At 45.7% G+C, this 21,041-nt stretch overlaps 1 protein-coding gene across 1 annotated transcript in view; it reads right to left on the reverse strand.

The window, feature by feature from the left end:
* Positions 1 to 21,041, reverse strand: part of grin2ba (glutamate receptor, ionotropic, N-methyl D-aspartate 2B, genome duplicate a) — a 93,437-nt gene that overhangs the window by 12,525 nt on the left and 59,871 nt on the right. The window contains exons 7-14 of the mRNA XM_057014410.1: positions 16,136 to 16,250; positions 13,175 to 13,383; positions 12,655 to 12,826; positions 9,338 to 9,491; positions 6,418 to 6,543; positions 3,121 to 3,350; positions 2,849 to 3,009; positions 2,229 to 2,416 (exon numbers count right to left, since the gene is read on the reverse strand). Coding sequence (XP_056870390.1) covers positions 2,229 to 2,416; positions 2,849 to 3,009; positions 3,121 to 3,350; positions 6,418 to 6,543; positions 9,338 to 9,491; positions 12,655 to 12,826; positions 13,175 to 13,383; positions 16,136 to 16,250 — 1,355 coding nt within the window. The remainder of the gene's footprint in view (positions 1 to 2,228; positions 2,417 to 2,848; positions 3,010 to 3,120; positions 3,351 to 6,417; positions 6,544 to 9,337; positions 9,492 to 12,654; positions 12,827 to 13,174; positions 13,384 to 16,135; positions 16,251 to 21,041) is intronic.

Genomic DNA, 21,041 nt, shown 5'->3' on the forward strand with positions numbered 1-21,041 from the left:
AAATTACGGGAGGAGAAGAATGAAGGGGAGAAAACAGAGAGGATTGTGAAGGGGGGGGGCGCAATTATGACACTTGGTGGGAGAAATGTTTCTTTTTATTCTTTGGGGTTTGAAACAAAGCAAAAGCAACGTAAAACATAAAAAAGAGAGGATGGATATGATGCAAGAACAGGATGGGTACGAGAAGACACCAGGGATGGAGAGATGATGCAACAGACGGAGAGAGGAGAGAAGATGGCAGGCAGATAGTTAGGATGGGAGGGGGTCAAGAGATTTAGGAGTGAAAGCGAGCCCTGAATTTTGCAGTAGACACTTCAAACATCTTCACATGTTAGTTGCAGCCGTATTACAGCGCTCACTTCTGTGGCTATGGTGCTGGCGGCCACACGGGTTCTAAAAGCACTAATGCGCGAGTGCATGTGTGTTTCTGAGGTCTCCATCTGACTCACCGCGAGCTGAGCTCTATCAAAGTCCACTGTGGCGGGACAAGCGTCGCATAATTAATCACACATTCAGCGGCCGCTGCCTCTGACACCGGCGCGGCGTCTGGCTTCTGAGCATTAGCATTATTTTATATAGATTCTCTTTTTTAAAAAACAAACAAAGAAACTGAACAGCAGTTTTAGTGATTTCTTGTCACTTAAAAAACATAACCTTGAGTCTGGATATACAGTAACACTTCTATTTGTTCACCACTGACATATGAAAATATTCACCTGATAATTTATATGTTTATATAATAGTTTCCCTGTCTTACTTTGCTTTAGCTCGTATCGATGAAAGTGATGATCTCATAATAAACTAGATCAGAGCGAAAAAACAAATTATTCCTGGAGAAAATGAGTCCCGAAATTGCGCATCGGCTCCCGTAGAGTAAATAAGAAAATCTATATAATGGCTGGCTATCGTTCCTAACAAAGAAGGCTGTCGGCATGGCTCCGATGGATTTCTTGGCCTCTGGTGTATGAGGGGTGTGGATGTCTGGAGTCTTCACATCTGTTCAGGGCAGCAGGTCACATCAGGCTGGATTCACACTCAAGCGCGTGCACAAATGTTCTCAGTCAGTCTTAAACACTGAAATCTGATAAAGCTGCTGACTCGGTTGTTACTCAGTTTAACTTCAGGTGAAGAGTTTGTCTTCAGAATGAGAGTTAACCTCAAAGACAATTTCATTTCTTTGTCTCTCTGGGTTATTGGAGCTCCAGGGGGTCCAGGGGAACGCCCGAAATGGACGAACCCAGGAGAAGTTGGACACAAAGCTGCTCCTGGATGTAAGCAGTTTAGTTACCAGCCATGTGGCTGCCTTAGAAATAGGCAGGGGCCTCAGCTGGTCAGACCCCCAGTATTTTCAACAAACTTAGCTGCTTCTCTGTAGCTTTTTAGAATGGACTGATTAAAGATTAATTCAAGGAAAATTGGTTGTTAAATGAAACAAGTTTAATGAGCTTTTAAAATGAATTTAGATTAATGAATTAAAAAGTTGCCATTTCAACCCATAAGATCATTGAATTGGGCATATTATCATTTCTTAAAACATTACAACAGCTACAAAGTCTAAAGTGTTAGAAACACAGTTACATGTTGTGATTTCACATTATTGCCCACCCACCCAACTGTACCACCGATAAAAGCTTTAATTTAGATACATTTGCAATTGTTAATTTTAGATGCTGACAAAATATCGGTTGGCTCAACAGGATTATCTAATGCTAACATTACCGAAACACTGGCTCTTTATATATTTATGTTACCATTTATTTATAATTCTTACAGCCTCCGAGGCTGACTGAAGTCACCTGTTCGCAGAACAGTTCAAGTGTTAGCTGATTCAGGCCCTAACGACTGACTTCCTGTCTCGCTGCAAAAACGCTCAAAAAAGTCACGCCTCTTTTTTTCGGGTAGGTAAATAGTTCCCCCGGTCCAGATGCATTTGCTGGAACGTCTCATCAGTGGTCGTCAGTCATGTCCAGACATGAACGCGCTATCGTCCTCACTGTCACTCACGCAGGGAAGGACTGTTCAAATGAGCAGAACATTTCTCTGTGGTTGAGCTGTTCCCTCCGTGTTGGAGCGCGCTGGAAACTCTGCTGCGTCTCTCAATGATTAAAAAGTGAACAGCTCATCAGCACGGCACTGTATTGTATGCATGGCGGCGTCCCGTGTCCACTAATGCATTACGCTGAGCGCACATGAATAAATCAGGGAGCCGAAACAACGTGAAGCCTCACCGTCTCCGAAAAGCTGCAGGATGGCGAGGTCCACGTGTCTCTTCCAGTGGGAATCCTTCTGGATGGCGATGCCGTAGCCTGTGGTGGCAAAGATGTAGCCACTGCCAATGGTCACCAGCTTGCAACCCTCATCCCTGCCCGCCATGTAGTTCAGCACCGCGGCATCGTAGATGAAAGCGTCCAGTTTGCTGATGCGAAGAAATGAACCAGAGACAGGATCGGGTTAATTAGTGCTTCTTAACCCTAACTATACAGAGGGCATAATAACAGCTAATAACAGGTAACAGGTATGTTGCATTAGTCAGTTTAAGTTAAGCTCAAACACCTTAATAGCCCTCTGGTGCAGGGCTGCACTAGAGCGCATAATCCCCTCTCTTTTAAAGATCTTAGATATGTTCTGACTGATATTTTTTAGGAAGTTTTTCTTAGCTAGATTTTTCTTTTCAGCCTTATTTTGTTATTTGATGCTGCTCAAAGGGGCAGCAATGCAAAGTGACATTAAGTTGCTCCAAAAGGTTTTGTTTAGTATCCTATTTTGTAAAGTAGTCCCTCGTGGGATGTTTTCACAGTCGTTTTAGTTGTTCCAGTGAGCCGAATGGACCATTTCCATGTGCACTTACCCAGCTTTGAGACTCTGCAGGGCTTCGTTGACGTTCCTCTGATGGAACTTTGTCATGTAAGAGTGCATTTCTGGATAGTTGTTCCTGATGTTTCTCTCTGTGCTCCCATTTGGGACGGTGCCGAACCGGAATGGGGGTGAGAAGTCATTGGGGCTCTGGAACTGAAGGGGGGGTGTGGGTAAGACAAAGACCGAGAGAGTGACGGAAGCGTGTGAAAGCTCTAGTTCATAAACACAGCTGAGACTAGATGGTACTAAAAGCATCCATCATACCTTTTTGTCTGAAAGGCCAGTGACCTGATCCACGTACTCCTCCTGGATCATGAACGCAGCCAGGTTGGCAGTGTAAGAGGCCAGGAAGATGACAGCGAAGAAGGCCCACACTGACACCATGATCTTACTTGTGGTGCCTTTGGGGTTCTGCACCGGTACAGAGTTGTTAAAGACCAGACCCCAGAGCAGCCAGATGGCCTTACCGATGGTGAAGGATGGACCGTGAGGCTCTGAAAGACAGGCAGAGATCAGCTGAGCTCTAAAATAAATAAGAAACATTTAACCTTCTTCCAGCATTTAAAATAAAGAGACTTACTGCTTTTTAGCTAAATAGGTGTGCTTGACAGTTTGAATTATTAAAGGCTAAACTAGAAAAACACAAGGCTGCCAAGGCACAAAGCCACCCTCAGATGTAAATAACTCCTCAAAATATGCTCCCACTCAAAATGCACGAGATCGAAACCCCTGACTAAACTCATCAGTGTTATATGTTTTCAGTTCCACAGATGGAAACATCCCACAAGGTCTTTACTCCGAGCATTCTGGAGCAACAGGTTTGATATTTTTGAAAGATCCAGACTAAATGCTGCTGTTCAGGCAACGGTGGAAGAAAATGTCAATTAAAGTGAGTTTGAACAGAAGGCTAAGTGATAATATGGGTTCCACATGTTCTACAGCGCAGCTAAACGATTCTAACAAGAACTACTCCTCAGCAATGATCAGCAACGATGTTTTAAATTCCAGTGCGCAGTTCTAAATATATCTCCATAAACAAATTTCAATGAATGAAGTACTTGCAGTCATGGTGCAATTTCTCTGACACTTGAAAAAGGTTCTTGCCCCCAGCCTCCTCATGACCAGACCAAACGTGTTCTGGAGTTGTCTGCAGCTTATTCAACTCTGCGTAGGTTCGATTTATCTGCAGCGCTTGGGTTCATCGGCCTCTCTTCTGTGATTAGCAGTTTGTGTGTGGGTACGTGTCCGCGTGTGAGAGAACAGGGATGTGTGTGTTCTCATGCACTGGCGCATGGTGCTCTCATTTCACGCCCGCTTTGCAAAGGAATTGAGGCAGACTTCACAAATCTGTGGCCGTGCCATTGATACTTTGTAGTCCAAACTTCAATCTGCAGTCTTCTTGATACCAACCTCCCACGGTGGCTACAGGCAGTTAAAAGAGGGAGGGGCACAGCGGCCAACAGCACTTTGGGGAGGAATGTTTCTTCTCAACATGATGGCCCATGAGAGGTATGAAACAGGTCTGTCGATATATACTGTATACATGTGTGTGTGTGTGTGTGTGTGTGTGTGTGTGTGTGCGCATCAGAGTTGGAGTTTTGAGAAGTCAATGATTTTTTCCCCCTCTTTTTGTGTCTAGGGCTCTAACACAAAAGCAACCTCCTGCTGTCAGAGCTCACAAGTGTTTCTTCCAAAATATGGAAATGAATGCAAAACAGCCCGTCCGGCGTGACGGAAGCGACGCTGCTGGTGGGTGAGGGACCGAACCACTTGTGGGCGCTGGGAGAGGGAAGCGGCGAGTAAGAGCGGGAGTGGCTGGGTCATCCAGGGCAGCCGCTCCATATGCGGAGGCGTTTTGTCAGTGTTCGTAAGCGGCGATGCGCAACTCGTGGGAGAGGGACGGAGCCTGCGTTATTGACATTCACGAAGAATTAACCCGCACACCTGTGCCTGCTTCCGTGTTTGGTATAAATTACCACAAGAGGCATTAGTCACCAAACACTCGTTCTCAGGAAGTTGCTCGCCGCCCATATTCTCCCCGCTCATCTGCACAACCTTGTCCTGCTTTCACCTGTGTTTGAATAACAGAGCCACGTCCATGTTCCAGCAGACAGATTCATCGTTTTATTACTCATAAAAAGCCTGTTAAATGGCGCCACGCTAAAAACGGAAATGAGTCAATGAGTGGAAGTGTTGTGTCGTATCTCGTTATACACTTAATTAGAATGAATTGGGGTCTACTCATGAGCGGCGTACATCACAAAGTCAGCATATTGGAGTTTTCAGCGCACTTCCATGGTGGTCTGCTGAAAAACTGGAACTACACGGCGCAGCATCACTTTAAGTGCATATTTCAAATGTGCGATGCCACTGATGAAAACAGCAGAAGCATATCCGACCATCTGGTGTGTTCTAACTGAAAGCGGCGAGAAAGGCTGGAGGAGAAAAGTGTCTGCATCAGTTTGCATCTATATCCCCTAACAATCATGCAGTTTGCTCCCCAGTGGGTACCCTAGCTGGCTCACTCTTGCACTGTGTGTGTGTGTGTGTGTGTGTGTGTGCGCATCAGAGTTGGAGTTTTGAGAAGTCAATGATTTTTTCCCCCTCTTTTTGTGTCTAGGGCTCTAACACAAAAGCAACCTCCTGCTGTCAGAGCTCACAAGTGTTTCTTCCAAAATATGGAAATGAATGCAAAACAGCCCGTCCGGCGTGACGGAAGCGACGCTGCTGGTGGGTGAGGGACCGAACCACTTGTGGGCGCTGGGAGAGGGAAGCGGCGAGTAAGAGCGGGAGTGGCTGGGTCATCCAGGGCAGCCGCTCCATATGCGGAGGCGTTTTGTCAGTGTTCGTAAGCGGCGATGCGCAACTCGTGGGAGAGGGACGGAGCCTGCGTTATTGACATTCACGAAGAATTAACCCGCACACCTGTGCCTGCTTCCGTGTTTGGTATAAATTACCAGAAGAGGCATTAGTCACCAAACACTCGTTCTCAGGAAGTTGCTCGCCGCCCATATTCTCCCCGCTCATCTGCACAACCTTGTCCTGCTTTCACCTGTGTTTGAATAACAGAGCCACGTCCATGTTCCAGCAGACAGATTCATCGTTTTATTACTCATAAAAAGCCTGTTAAATGGCGCCACGCTAAAAACGGAAATGAGTCAATGAGTGGAAGTGTTGTGTCGTATCTCGTTATACACTTAATTAGAATGAATTGGGGTCTACTCATGAGCGGCGTACATCACAAAGTCAGCATATTGGAGTTTTCAGCGCACTTCCATGGTGGTCTGCTGAAAAACTGGAACTACACGGCGCAGCATCACTTTAAGTGCATATTTCAAATGTGCGATGCCACTGATGAAAACAGCAGAAGCATATCCGACCATCTGGTGTGTTCTAACTGAAAGCGGCGAGAAAGGCTGGAGGAGAAAAGTGTCTGCATCAGTTTGCATCTATATCCCCTAACAATCATGCAGTTTGCTCCCCAGTGGGTACCCTAGCTGGCTCACTCTCGCACTGTGTGTGTGTGTGTGTGTGTGTGTGTCTCCAGCTAGGGCCTCTCACCTCTGCCATCGGCCAGACAGCGGTTGTAGCCCACAGGGCTGAAGTACTCGAATATGAACACCGCTATTGCTGACACCAGCAGCAGCATCACGAACATCATCACCCACACGTCCGCACTGAATGGCTCTGGAGGGGAGAGAGGGAGGGGGGGTTGGAGGGAGATGGATGAAGGAGAGAGCGTGGAAAAGGCATGGATCATGCAGAGAGAGAGACCGAATGGGGAAAATGAGGGATGAGAGGAACGCAAAAGCGAGGAGGAGAGAGAAAGAAGGGAGAAAAAGAGAGCGCAGAAGGCAACATGAACAAGGCAGGAGAGGTATGTAAATGTGGAGCACCAGATTGGGAAGAAGAAGTCAGAAAAATACAGTAGGTGTAAGGAATATAAGAGGGCAAAGAGAAAGCGAGCAAAAGAGAGAGTAAATAAACAGTTATTACAGATGTATTATCACGCCGTGCAGTCTGTGTTCCCATCATGCAAATGCATTAAAGCTCAGCTCTAATCACTGAACCTGTCTGCTAAATCACTTTACTCAGCCTCTTTTTACTGCAGCAACTGTGCGGCTGGAAACGGGAATAAATACAAAGAACATTATGTTGGGAAATGACTAATTCTGGAGCCAATTGAATACTATTCAACAATTACTCATGCACATTAGTGCAAAATGAAAAAATATAGAATATATTTTTATCTAAGGTGAATTTATCCATGAAAAATGTTAAAATATGACCAGACATATGTACAATCAAATACAAGCTAAGAACAACAATAGCACCACATCATTTCTGGCTCCTCACCTAAAAAGGCTGATGGAGAGACGGTGCCGTTGCTACGGGACACCATGACGCTGATGCCCGTCTCGATGAAAGGGACGGAAAAGTCGATGACTTCCGATCTCTCCTCGTTGATGGTCAGGGAGCCGACGGCCATGAGCGCGTTCTTTGTCACCACCTGGTGAAGATGGTTGGGGGGAAAAAGGCCCTCCTATGTTAATTGAAACCTTTTCATTTTCAGTCGTGCAAACAACCTGCTGGAGCTCTGTCAAATGAGGAGAGAAGTGCACTTTAAAGGGACAAATCTTTTGTAGAATATTCAAATTTCCTGGAGGTAAAACTCTTCTAGCGCAGAAAACAACACATAAAAACAAGGAAGGTAAGAATAGATTATGACCCAAAAATAGAACATCAGAGCTCTTAGCAGGTTGTGCATATTTAAAAAAAACCCTGTTAATCATGCTGGTCCTGCTTTTAAAAAGGTGTGACTGAAGAGCAGAAGAGCTTTCAGAAACCCATTAGATCAGGAAGAAATGGTTTGCTACAGGGTTAAAGTTTATGCACCCAACAGTGGTTCCCAGCCTCCTCCAAAAAACAGCTTTTTTTTTCACCGTTTTACTGGAAGTTAGGAAAATAAGAGTACAGCACAGATAAGTATGCAGCAGATCCAGCTATTTGCTCTTCCAGCTGTCAGAAAATGGAGGGAATCAAGTTTGGGCGTAACAGATGGGACAGGTTGGAGGGAACGAGGACACGTTGAAATGGGGGGAAAGAATACCGGCGAGACAGAGCTGGAGCGCGGCTGGTGGGCACGCTTTCCGAAACCCGGCGCGAGAATGGGCACTCGTGATCCGCGCCTGGGGAGGGGAAGGAGGGGGAACGACAGAAAGGGAGGTAGAAAGTGGGTTGCCACAGTGGGTCAGGGCTGCTGGAAATAGCTGCAGCCATGTCTGCCCTTCCTCTACCTGCCTCCCCCCTGCTGGCACCTCGGCGGCAGGTATATTTAGCCCCAAAATTTCAAAGCCCTGCAGCGCAGAGGGTGAAGTGGGACAAGACTAGCTCGCAGAGTTAATAAGATGTTTGTGACGGGATGAGTCAAAGCTCCTGGTGAGTCATAAAGAGAGCCCTTTGTTCCGCACCTGAGGTGGACCTTCACAGGTGGGGAACAATAACACACATTTGCTCCGCACCATCAGCGTCTGCGAGCTCTGCGCCTGCATTTGCATTTATTTTTTTTTAAAATCTCATCTGTTTCGTCAACACGTGTGTGTTCGTACTCCTGTGTGTGTGTGTGTGTGTGTGTGTGTGTGTGTGTGTGTGTGTGTGTGTGTGTCTCCAGCTAGGGCCTCTCACCTCTGCCATCGGCCAGACAGCGGTCGTAGCCCACAGGGCTGAAGTACTCGAATATGAACACCGCTATTGCTGACACCAGCAGCAGCATCACGAACATCATCACCACACGTCCGCACTGAATGGCTCTGGAGGGGAGAGAGGGAGGGGGGGTTGGAGGGAGATGGATGAAGGAGAGAGCGTGGAAAAGGCATGGATCATGCAGAGAGAGAGAGACCGAATGGGGAAAATGAGGGATGAGAGGAACGCAAAAGCGAGGAGGAGAGAGAAAGAAGGGAGAAAAAGAGAGCGCAGAAGGCAACATGAACAAGGCAGGAGAGGTATGTAAATGTGGAGCACCAGATTGGGAAGAAGAAGTCAGAAAAATACAGTAGGTGTAAGGAATATAAGAGGGCAAAGAGAAAGCGAGCAAAAGAGAGAGTAAATAAACAGTTATTACAGATGTATTATCACGCCGTGCAGTCTGTGTTCCCATCATGCAAATGCATTAAAGCTCAGCTCTAATCACTGAACCTGTCTGCTAAATCACTTTACTCAGCCTCTTTTTACTGCAGCAACTGTGCGGCTGGAAACGGGAATAAATACAAAGAACATTATGTTGGGAAATGACTAATTCTGGAGCCAATTGAATACTATTCAACAATTACTCATGCACATTAGTGCAAAATGAAAGAATATAGAATATATTTTTATCTAAGGTGAATTTATCCATGAAAAATGTTAAAATATGACCAGACATATGTACAATCAAATACAAGCTAAGAACAACAATAGCACCACATCATTTCTGGCTCCTCACCTAAAAAGGCTGATGGAGAGACGGTGCCGTTGCTACGGGACACCATGACGCTGATGCCCGTCTCGATGAAAGGGACGGAAAAGTCGATGACTTCCGATCTCTCCTCGTTGATGGTCAGGGAGCCGACGGCCATGAGCGCGTTCTTTGTCACCACCTGGTGAAGATGGTTGGGGGGAAAAACAGGCCCTCCTATGTTAATTGAAACCTTTTCATTTTCAGTCGTGCAAACAACCTGCTGGAGCTCTGTCAAATGAGGAGAGAAGTGCACTTTAAAGGGACAAATCTTTTGTAGAATATTCAAATTTCCTGGAGGTAAAACTCTTCTAGCGCAGAAAACAACACATAAAAACAAGGAAGGTAAGAATAGATTATGACCCAAAAATAGAACATCAGAGCTCTTAGCAGGTTGTGCATATTTTTAAAAAACCCTGTTAATCATGCTGGTCCTGCTTTTAAAAAGGTGTGACTGAAGAGCAGAAGAGCTTTCAGAAACCCATTAGATCAGGAAGAAATGGTTTGCTACAGGGTTAAAGTTTATGCACCCAACAGTGGTTCCCAGCCTCCTCCAAAAAACAGCTTTTTTTTTCACCGTTTTACTGGAAGTTAGGAAAATAAGAGTACAGCACAGATAAGTATGCAGCAGATGCAGCTATTTGCTCTTCCAGCTGTCAGAAAATGGAGGGAATCAAGTTTGGGCGTAACAGATGGGACAGGTTGGAGGGAACGAGGACACGTTGAAATGGGGGGAAAGAATACCGGCGAGACAGAGCTGGAGCGCGGCTGGTGGGCACGCTTTCCGAAACCCGGCGCGAGAATGGGCACTCGTGATCCGCGCCTGGGGAGGGGAAGGAGGGGGAACGACAGAAAGGGAGGTAGAAAGTGGGTTGCCACAGTGGGTCAGGGCTGCTGGAAATAGCTGCAGCCGTGTCTGCCCTTCCTCTACCTGCCTCCCCCCTGCTGGCACCTCGGCGGCAGGTATATTTAGCCCCAAAATTTCAAAGCCCTGCAGCGCAGAGGGTGAAGTGGGACAAGACTAGCTCGCAGAGTTAATAAGATGTTTGTGACGGGATGAGTCAAAGCTCCTGGTGAGTCATAAAGAGAGCCCTTTGTTCTGCACCTGAGGTGGACCTTCACAGGTGGGGAACAATAACACACATTTGCTCCGCACCATCAGCGTCTGCGAGCTCTGCGCCTGCATTTGCATTTATTTTTTTTTAAAATCTCATCTGTTTCGTCAACACGTGTGTGTTCGTACTCCTGTGTGTGTGTGTTTAGTGCCTGAATGTGTGAATGTCTCCCAGAGGAAGGAGCGAGCGAGTCCACCCAGCAGTGTACTCACTTCCTCTCCCTCATTTTCTCTCTTTCCACTCGCTCTCTCCATCTCCCTCCTACGACTTGTTCTGTGCGTGTTATGAAAGTGACCCATGTGGGTGTTATTGAGAATGAGCGAGGATCTGTGCACGCGCGTGTGTGTGCGTGTCTCGACTGCTAAGTGTTGCCAGCGTCTTTATGTGACTCTGCCAGCGAAGCCCAACTGGTGTAATCAAGTCTGTTGCCTATTATATATCAGGCTGGGCACGGAGAGCCAGAGCAGCTCATGAAATCTGACACAGAGCACAAGAATCAATAAAGAGTAAGCCCTCATAAAATATTTTAAAAATTCTTTTCAATATTTCATTTCAAATCTCGAACACAGTGTGTTAAGGCTTTGGCTGATGTCAGTTTGGGTACAGGGACTGATCCTGCAAGATAAATGGGCCCCTGACCGATGATTTAGTGAATATCGGACATTCAAAAGTGTGAGTTGTGCTGCAGAACTTGAGTTTATTTAAAATAGCACATATTGAAGAACTGCGAGGAGGTGTGTAAGTGTGTCTCTGTGTGTCTACCACTCCTCCTCCTTAATGACCATTCCTCTGTGTAGGTGAGGAAGGAAATAGCACATTATGGCACTTTTTCTTCCACACGGCAACAGCGATTCAGAGATAACTGTGATTACAGCTGCCTGTCGCTGAAATACAGAAGCTGAGTGGCAGGAAGACTCAGCCGTTTATATTTAATAAAAAGGTGACTTGTTTCTGTCTGATAATTGTTCTGGTGATATCTGAAGGTTGTTCAAACTTCTGTGTTCCTGACCCCTGACCTTTGGACTCGGATCAATCTGCTTCTACCGAAATAGCCAGACAGCCGAGTGTCTCGTTCTTACAGGTTGAGTCACGGTAACTGACCTTACCTTAGGGACCAATGTCGATTAGCTGGTATTTAGAGCCGCAACCTGAATTGATGCAGCTGACTCAAATGCACGCACCCTTGGGTTAGATGCTTAGCCTATTTGACACTGAGTGCGAGGTCCGTTAGACAGGGAGGTGACCCGGAGGAAATAAAATAAAGCTTATAATTCAAGGTATGAAATCACATTTCACAGAGGAAACAAACCCTTCAGGCATATCTGACATAAGCCACACATGCTATATTGACCACAGGCAAAATCTGTCTTAGCCATTATTTCGTCGGCTGGATCACATGGTTTTTATTTGTTCTGGATCAGTAACTATTTTCCTCTTGGGTTGTTTTGTGTTCATAGTGCATTACTGTAAAGTTGGCTTTACGCTGCTATATCCTGTAGCACTGGGCTAGCATTTCAGCTCCACCTTGGACTCAACAGACAATAGCTAGGTGAATAAACTTACACAAAATAAGGGCTAAGCCTGGGGTCAGTGGGGTCTAATGCATCATTTATATATGATTCCGAGCATGCAACTGTGGAAAGGACAAACTCCTTTTAACAGGAAGAAATCTTGAGCAGGACCAGGATTATATTGGGGTACCTTACTGCTGATGGAAAGAAGGATAAAGGAGATATTGAGGCAACGCAAGGAGAAGAGAGGAGACCACGACAGTCAACCATGACCCAATAAAGGGTAATTCTACTATATGACAAGGAAACATCTTGAACATGAACAAACTGGAATCTATCTGATAAATGTGATCTAAAGCAGCCCAGCACGGCCCCTTTAATCCTGATGACATGCGCAAGCCTCTGCAACGAAATGCCAAGATCAGCTGTATCAAAGGCAGCGCTGAGGTCTAGCAAAAAGATCATCACATCATTTACACATGCATGGCGATGACAAATAGCAAGAGACAGCTTTCCACCGAGTGGACATTAATCCTCAGCAAGCCTTCCAGATTTGGCCACTTTCCTCCTTCATAAATACACGCAACTGTCAGTCTCAGACAGTGAGCTGGGAACGCAAAGGTAACAGAGACAGACGTTCTCAAAAACCCCACACGTAATGGCAGGACCACCCCCTCACCTCTCCCACCATGCCGTTCCACGTCCCGTTGATCTTCTTGCCGTGTTTTCCATTGGTGACCAGGTAAAGGTCGTAGGTGAACTTGACCGTCTTGGCGATCTTCTTCAGGATGTCGATGCAGAAACCTTTGCAGCAACGCTTGATGTAAATCCCCGACTCCTTCGTCTGATTACTGCAGACAAAGATCGTCAAGGTTATTTTTGGAAAAGTAAACAAAAAAACAACCCACAATGTGACTTGTTGCCGTTGAGCATTTCCTGGCTCTCACACATGATGTGTGACCTGAATTTACCTCTGCGTCTGTGCTGCTGCTGCCACAGAGATTTAACATCACTCAGGAGCAAAATATATACACTTCTCCTGCCCATTTTGCACGAACTCACTGTACCAATTACACGTGAACTGTCCTGGTAAATGTTTGCCGTTATTGTTACTCTCCGCTTCACGTGTGTCCCCTCCCCCCAGTGTTTCATCATCAGAACCTGACGCTGATTCATTTGACCTGAGTTTTGACACTCACAGCGTTTTGATCTGTTTTCGGCAGGGCACCGTGTTCCTCATGCACGTCAGACTCAGTGGGTCTACGTCCTCGACAATGACGAACGGAGCCTCCTCCAATGTCACGATGGACAGGTGGTCATCCTCTCGGGTCGCTGCCCCTCCGTATAGTTCAAAGCGAGGCCACACGTGGTATTTCATGGACAGGGAGCGGTTCTCCCATTTACCCACCTGCAGAGATACACAGCAAGTGTGGCATTAAGCCTGTGTGTAAAAATATCACACAGGCTTTAGTTCCAGGTATGTCCTATTTCTCTAGCCACTTTTTATTGTTTGAAGTCCAAACTGCAAAAATTAAAAGGTTATGATCCGAAAAATCATGAAAAAATGGAGAATAACAGTGATAAATAGATAGAGTTGGTGAGAAATGTCTTTCCAATATATATCAATGTGGAAGTTTAACAGGTCCGTCCTTTCTAAAATTACATTCTTTAAACTATGCTGCACGACTGTGGATGATGTCACCACCAAATCTGATTACGCAAAAAAATCTGCTGCTGGTTCAGGGAAGGACAGTGACACAAGAGTGAAACTGTTCAATTCCTCTTCATCAACAAGACCCACTTAACTATGGCACATGGACGTGTTTGGTGCTCGTCAAAGCACTGAGAGCACAGCTGCTGCGTTCCTGTGGGATTCTTGTCGTTGTTATTGCTCCGGACAAAAGCCAGGCTACAAGCACAAGTCATGTGGTGGCAACAATTATGCCACTTGGCAACACCGGGGACTCATAACTTGCCACTTAATACACAATTGTGGGGACTTTAGGTGAGTGATGACATCACTAAAAAATATGGCACAAAAAAATCCAATTCCAGAGTGAAATGCAAACTCAAAAACACCTACTGCTACAGTTTTGCAGATGGAATCAACTGGGATTAGTCCCTCATAAGCACAGCACTGAGGTGAGGAATGAACAGTTTTCCTATTAAAGGATGTAAACATGTAAAATAGGCTGTGGAGGGAAACGCGAAGGGGAGAAAAAAGCTGGGGACTCTGGGACCGAGAGCAAAGAATGAGAACAAGGTTAACATGAAGGACGCAACTGCAGGCGGGGGAAGAGCAGAATTCAGATCAAGAGGAAAGAGGGGAGGGAAGGAGTGAGACAAAAGTGGTGAATGGAAGGATTAAAAAGAAAGAGAAACAATAAACCAGGAGTGTGCTGAAACACGGACAAACAAAAGAGGCGATTAGATACAATCTCCCTTATTGTCCTCATAGGGAATTGGTTACAGACTTAATGTTGCATGCATGAAGGCTAAAGATATGAGACAATGTACTTTACTCTGCCTGTAGGCAAATTTGTCATGGACATTTGTCCTCTGCTCGTGTACACCTCAGACACGACCATCACGATAACCTGAGTCATGCTCTCGGTGGGATAATTTCTCATGAATTCAGCGATGTGGAGCAGGTATTCCTTGGACATGCATGAAGGATTGAACTGGGACTGAGCTAAATTCAGGAGAAATTCAAAAGCGCATCAAAGAGAAAGTGAGATGGAGCTCATTCAGATGCAAAACATTGGCTCTTCTCCAGAGGAGTGTCCAGCTGTACGTTTGAAGGGCCTTTGGGTTCTACTCCACCGAACAAGCATCATTAATTAGTCCATTCACTCCCCCGACCTGTCTCAAGCAGCCATACCTGTAAATTCCGCCCGCACCCTGAGTGCCCTGTAGGCCACTTTAACCAAAGAAAAAGATGCAGGTGGAAATGGATATGGTTCACCAATTAGGTGGCCGGTTAAGGGGGGGCAGGAGTGCAAAGTGTGTTTGTGTTCTAAATGTAAATGCACCCTCTGTGGGGAACAGCAACAGAACACTTGAACTGGACTAACGTGTGGAGGAAGCTAAATGATAAAGAGAGGTGGAGGGAAGGAAAGAAAGGGGGGAATGGTGGTGAGGAAGGGGTCAAAGTGAGCTTAGACGAGTGTAAACTAGCCTAGTCTCTACATGGTCTTCATACTACTTCAGAGCTGCTGTGAAAGGACGGTTCTAGGGGCTGAAACTCATTAAGAACCAAAAGTGGTTCAGCTGGAAGTCAAGCTTAGAATGAAACAGCAGTGAGGGAGTGAAGGAGAGGAAAAGGCTGGTGCTAGTTGCAAGGGGGAAATGGAGAGAAGAAGGGAGAGAGGAGTGGAGCCATTCACCTTGTCCTCAGATCAGAGGACAGAATATAGATTAGAGACAGAAGAAAGAGAGAAACGTGGACAATAACGAACAGGAAGAGCCAAAGGATAATGGAGAGTGTCTCGGAGCTGCAGGTTCATTCAAGGTTGCTGGTTCAGGGTTTGCAATAAAGGTGAGAGTTACAGATCAAAGAAACATCTGTAAAACTACTTTGATCCAAAGTTTGACAATGGAAGGTAGGACTAGGTTCTCAATGTCAATGTCCCCAGTTTAATGTTTAATTTGATCGAGAAAGAACAATTAAAACTCCATATTTACCGGTTACTAATGTAACTTTTAACAACATATATGTGTTACGTTATATTAAATATAAGATTTTAATTACCACACATTTCAGTAGTCATAGGAGATAATTAATTTGTTTACAAAATCTTAATCTTAAGCCTGTGAATTGGTGACGGCCACTAACCAAGCCTGCGTATGTGTACGTTTAGGGAACTTCACTGTACCCAGTAATATCTCCATTTGCTCAAAGGCACCTTCATCGACTTGATAACATCTAATCAGGGTTGCGTCTCAAAAGCTTAAGGCTTGAAATGCTGAGTGAAAATCTGACGATAAAAGATTCAGAAAGCCAGACTGTGGCCGCGCTCAGAGGACAGAAATATCGGAAACCCCGTCAACGGTGACGGATTAAACTTCACCGGAAAGTGTTTTGTGACCATTTGTGCGTCCATTTAAACAACATGAATATAAATACAGAGCGCTTTCTGCCCCCCCCCATCCCAACTTACCCGGTCCCACTGTCTGTCCTTGTTGAGCAGAATGATCACCAGCTTCGGATGCAGCTGGTATCCGTCCTCACTGAACGACAGATTACGCCCCTCGAACGTCACATTCATCAGGTACCTGCAGAAAAATATTGAGGACGGAGAGTGAGACAAAAACTGGAAGACACAATGTCAGTGGCATGAAGACTTTTGGTGTGCACCAAAAACTTACACACTGCAGATGATTTGTGTGTGTGTGTGGTGTGTGTGTGTGTGTGTTTGTTCTTGTGCTTGCTACACATTGAGTACCAAATTCCACATTCTTCCAGCAAAGTGGGGACATTTTTTGGGAAGTGAGGACATTTTGGCTGGATCTCACGACATTAAAGCACTGAGGGGTAAGACATGATTTTAAGGTTTAGGTCAGAATTGGGTTCAGGCCATGGTTGGAGGGTTAGTTGTGAGGTTTAGGATTAATGTAAGGGGCTGGGGAATGCAATGGGTCTAATAAAGTCCTCACAAAGATAGAAACAAGGATGTGTGTGTGAGAGAGTGTGTGTGTGTGTATGCGTATGTGTGCACATGTGTGCACTTGTATGTGCACATACAAGACAAACATCAGTAAAAATGTTATGAAGATTTTCATCCTGTTTTCAAGGGGTGTGTCAGTAATTTCTACCGTTCCGACCTCTCTGTGGAGTCGGCACGTTCCCTTCCTCTCAGGGTTCTCTCTGGGTACCACACGTTCCTCCCGCAGTTCAAAAGCATGCACATCATGCTAATTACAGATTTTAAATTGCCATAAATTCTTAGCCTGTGTCCTGTAATGACCTCGTCCATGGTGTATTCCTGACTCTCATCCACTGACTGCTGGGAGGGAGGGTGGGATGGAGGGATGGTGCATGGATGGATGGAGGGAGGGGAGGATGGATGGATGGATCTTTCTCATTTGGGGTGTTTTCACACATAGTGGTGTGGGCCTATGACACCACAAAAGAAGAACTACTTTATCATCTAGTATAGTCCTGGATCACACGTTTGTTCTCACTGCACCAGTAGCACAAGTCATGTTTCCATGACAACTGACATAGTAAAAGATGTTACTTTTATGTTACTTGTTGCGCTGGTCGTGTCCCTAAATAGCACTTACTTAGCAACTCCAGTGCTGTGCTTGTTGTCGCTCACTAAACTGACTAATGTAGCGACGCAGCACAGCCATTCCCAAACTTCAGAAGTTAGGCCGAATTATAAATGTCAAAAACCTCTGAGGCCCACCAAAACCTTAATATTTATCACTTACATTACATTTATATGCTCATAGCATTGTAGTGGCTACAGTGGATGCTGCCAAATGGAATTTAAAGGGATATCCATGGGACAGCTACTCGAGCGAGTGCTTTGGATGAAGCCTTGTTTGGTTTTACAGATTTGATTTGATTGTCAGTTTCACCTGATGCTTCATTTGACACCTGTGAGCCACTGCGCCATCTCGCACCGCACGAAATGATGAGTTGTGAGTTCCGTTCCATTACTAATGTGAGGGGTCAACAAATAAGGTGACACTTGTGTTGTGTTTAGATTTAATTTGGATTTAAAGCATATTTATTTATTTGTTTGTTTTGAAAGACCTCTCACGGCCCACCTTCACTACAGCATATGGCAAAAAAAGGTTCAACACCAACAGCTGCTTGTCAGGGCTCTCTCTCTCTCTCTCTCTCTCTCTCTCTCTCTCTGCATGTGTGTGTCTGTGTGTGATCTCCTGCACGGCTCCAGTTGGTCTTTCTGTTTCAGAGAAAGAGAAACCGAGAGAAAGCAGCATTGTTTGTCAGGTGAAATCATTTCACCTCCCTCTACCGCGCACACACCGCACGCACACAAATACACACTTGCCGTCTCGTCTTGAATCTGTAGGAGTAGGAGTGTGTGTAAGTGTGTGTATGACAACAAGAATGTTTATGTCAGATGAGCTTACATCACTTCACTGTCATCACACAACACACACACACCACACACACACACACACACACACACACACACACACACACACACAGAGCGAGAATCTCGTAACCCCTACACTTCCTCACCCTTTACGCTCTATCTCTGACAGTTTCCATGGAAACCCAGCCTTATATCTGTACATGTACACATATACTTTTATACAATATGCAAATGGCTGTGAAACTGTAAGAAGCAGGTACACGTGACTGTTTATGATAAGGTTAATAAACACCCACCCAAGGCCCGTTTCCAGATCTTTAGAACCTGCGCGTCACCTCCGCTTTACTGCTGCATCCAAACTACGGCAGCTGTAATAGGCATGATTGACACACGTATGTAATAACACAGTAATTACTCTAATTACTCGTATTCCCTTCTGCATTCTCTTTGGATAGTAAATATTGAAATTTCCAATGGACTGATGATCTCATTCAGCTCGACGCGCTGGGCTAACAGTTCCAGCCTATAAAGTCTTGGAATTGACACAAAAAGGGTAGAAACGACAACGTAAATCAGAAACCGTTTATAAAATGACTAGTGTCTGCACGTCGAGGTGAGCACGTGCTTTTGTGTCCTGCGCGCTTTAACGAAGCTAAGCGCGCACGCGCAGGTGTTGTTGCCGTGGCGCCCACAACCGCCGCAACTTCTGAGCCAATGTGCTGCGTTACTATGGCGACGGTAATCCCAAAGAAGGTGGGAGAGAGAGCAGTAGTGAGAGGTGGGATTCGAAGCACAGAGGAAGGGGATGGAACCTTGTCGGAGAACGTTTGGCCCTCGTGCTGCATCAGAGCCCATCTGAGTTCTGTCGCCTGATGTGAACTTGGACACGCGTGATATAAATAATGGAGACCCTGGCGGAGGTTTATGAGCTGCTGATGGCAGCAGGCTTCACCCTCATCGACAGGTTATAATTTATTAGTCACTGCTTTGCTACAGGTGGAACACACATCCACCCTCACTGAAAGACGAGTCCTCCCACTATCGGTGGTTCTAGTGGTGCAGGTGAGGACAGACGGTCAGAAAGAGACACTACGTGTAAAGGAGCTTCACCCCTTGAGTCTGATGAAACCGTACAGCCGCGGCTCCTGGTAAGTCTGAAGACGCAGTCCTACTTCATCGCCATTAGGACATCATACCTGAAACTGTGAAGAAGACTTTTATCTTCTTAAACACACAATGAATTATTTACCTTAGAGAGGATTGAGATTTGTCCCCATAAATGAGCAGAGCCCAAACAATGGGAACGTTATTGGCCCACCCACTCCACCCACCCACCCACACACACACACACACACACACACACACACAGAGCGAGAATCTCGTAACCCCTACACTTCCTCACCCTTTACGCTCTATCTCTGACAGTTTCCATGGAAACCCAGCCTTATATCTGTACATGTACACATATACTTTTATACAATATGCAAATGGCTGTGAAACTGTAAGAAGCAGGTACACGTGACTGTTTATGATAAGGTTAATAAACACCCACCCAAGGCCCGTTTCCAGATCTTTAGAACCTGCGCGTCACCTCCGCTTTACTGCTGCATCCAAACTACGGCAGCTGTAATAGGCATGATTGACACACGTATGTAATAACACAGTAATTACTCTAATTACTCGTATTCCCTTCTGCATTCTCTTTGGATAGTAAATATTGAAATTTCAATGGACTGATGATCTCATTCAGCTCGACGCGCTGGGCTAACAGTTCCAGCCTATAAAGTCTTGGAATTGACACAAACAGGGTAGAAACGACAACGTAAATCAGAAACCGTTTATAAAATGACTAGTGTCTGCACGTCGAGGTGAGCACGTGCTTTTGTGTCCTGCGCGCTTTAACGAAGCTAAGCGCGCACGCGCAGGTGTTTGTTGCCGTGGCGCCCACAACCGCCGCAACTTCTGAGCCAATGTGCTGCGTTACTATGGCGACGGTAATCCCAAAGAAGGTGGGAGAGAGAGCGGTAGTGAGAGGTGGGATTTGAAGCACAGAGGAAGGGGATGGAACCTTGTCGGAGAACATTTGGCCCTCGTGCTGCATCAGAGCCCATCTGAGTTCTGTCGCCTGATGTGAACTTGGACACGCGTGATATAAATAATGGAGACCCTGGCGGAGGTTTATGAGCTGCTGACGGCAGCAGGCTTCACCCTCATCGACAGGTTATAATTTATTAGTCACTGCTTTGCTACAGGTGGAACACACATCCACCCTCACTGAAAGACGAGTCCTCCCACTATCGGTGGTTCTAGTGGTGCAGGTGAGGACAGACGGTCAGAAAGAGACACTACGTGTAAAGGAGCTTCACCCCTTGAGTCTGATGAAACCGTACAGCCGCGGCTCCTGGTAAGTCTGAAGACGCAGTCCTACTTCATCGCCATTAGGACATCATACCTGAAACTGTGAAGAAGACTTTTATCTTCTTAAACACACAATTAATTATTTACCTTAGAGAGGATTGAGATTTGTCCCCATAAATGAGCAGAGCCCAAACAATGGGAACGTTATTGGCCCACCCACTCCACCCACCCACCCACACACACACACACACACACACACGCACACACACACTTCTCCTGCTCTGTGGCCTGACACAGATACGTCTGAACGCATGTTCTGCTGTGAATAATGGAGGAATTGTGTGAAATATTGATAAAGTCATTTTTAATAAATTAACCCAGACATTAATTAGTCATGAATTACACTGCTTAGCAATTACTGTGGTGCAATGTATTTATTAGCAATCTATATGGAGGATGATAACGCGGCCCATATGGTGCTGTAGCAGACTAAAACACCGTAGCATTGCTGCAGGCACTCTTGGGGTAAATAATGCAAATGTGAATCGGGGGTGTGTGAATATGTTACGCATGCATGAGTTTGCACATGTATGCATCCGGCCTGCGTTCACAAACGGGGGGGATAAATTTGTAA

This window comes from Takifugu flavidus, chromosome 18 (genome assembly GCF_003711565.1).
Source record: "Takifugu flavidus isolate HTHZ2018 chromosome 18, ASM371156v2, whole genome shotgun sequence".
In the NCBI taxonomy this organism is placed as follows: domain Eukaryota; kingdom Metazoa; phylum Chordata; class Actinopteri; order Tetraodontiformes; family Tetraodontidae; genus Takifugu; species Takifugu flavidus.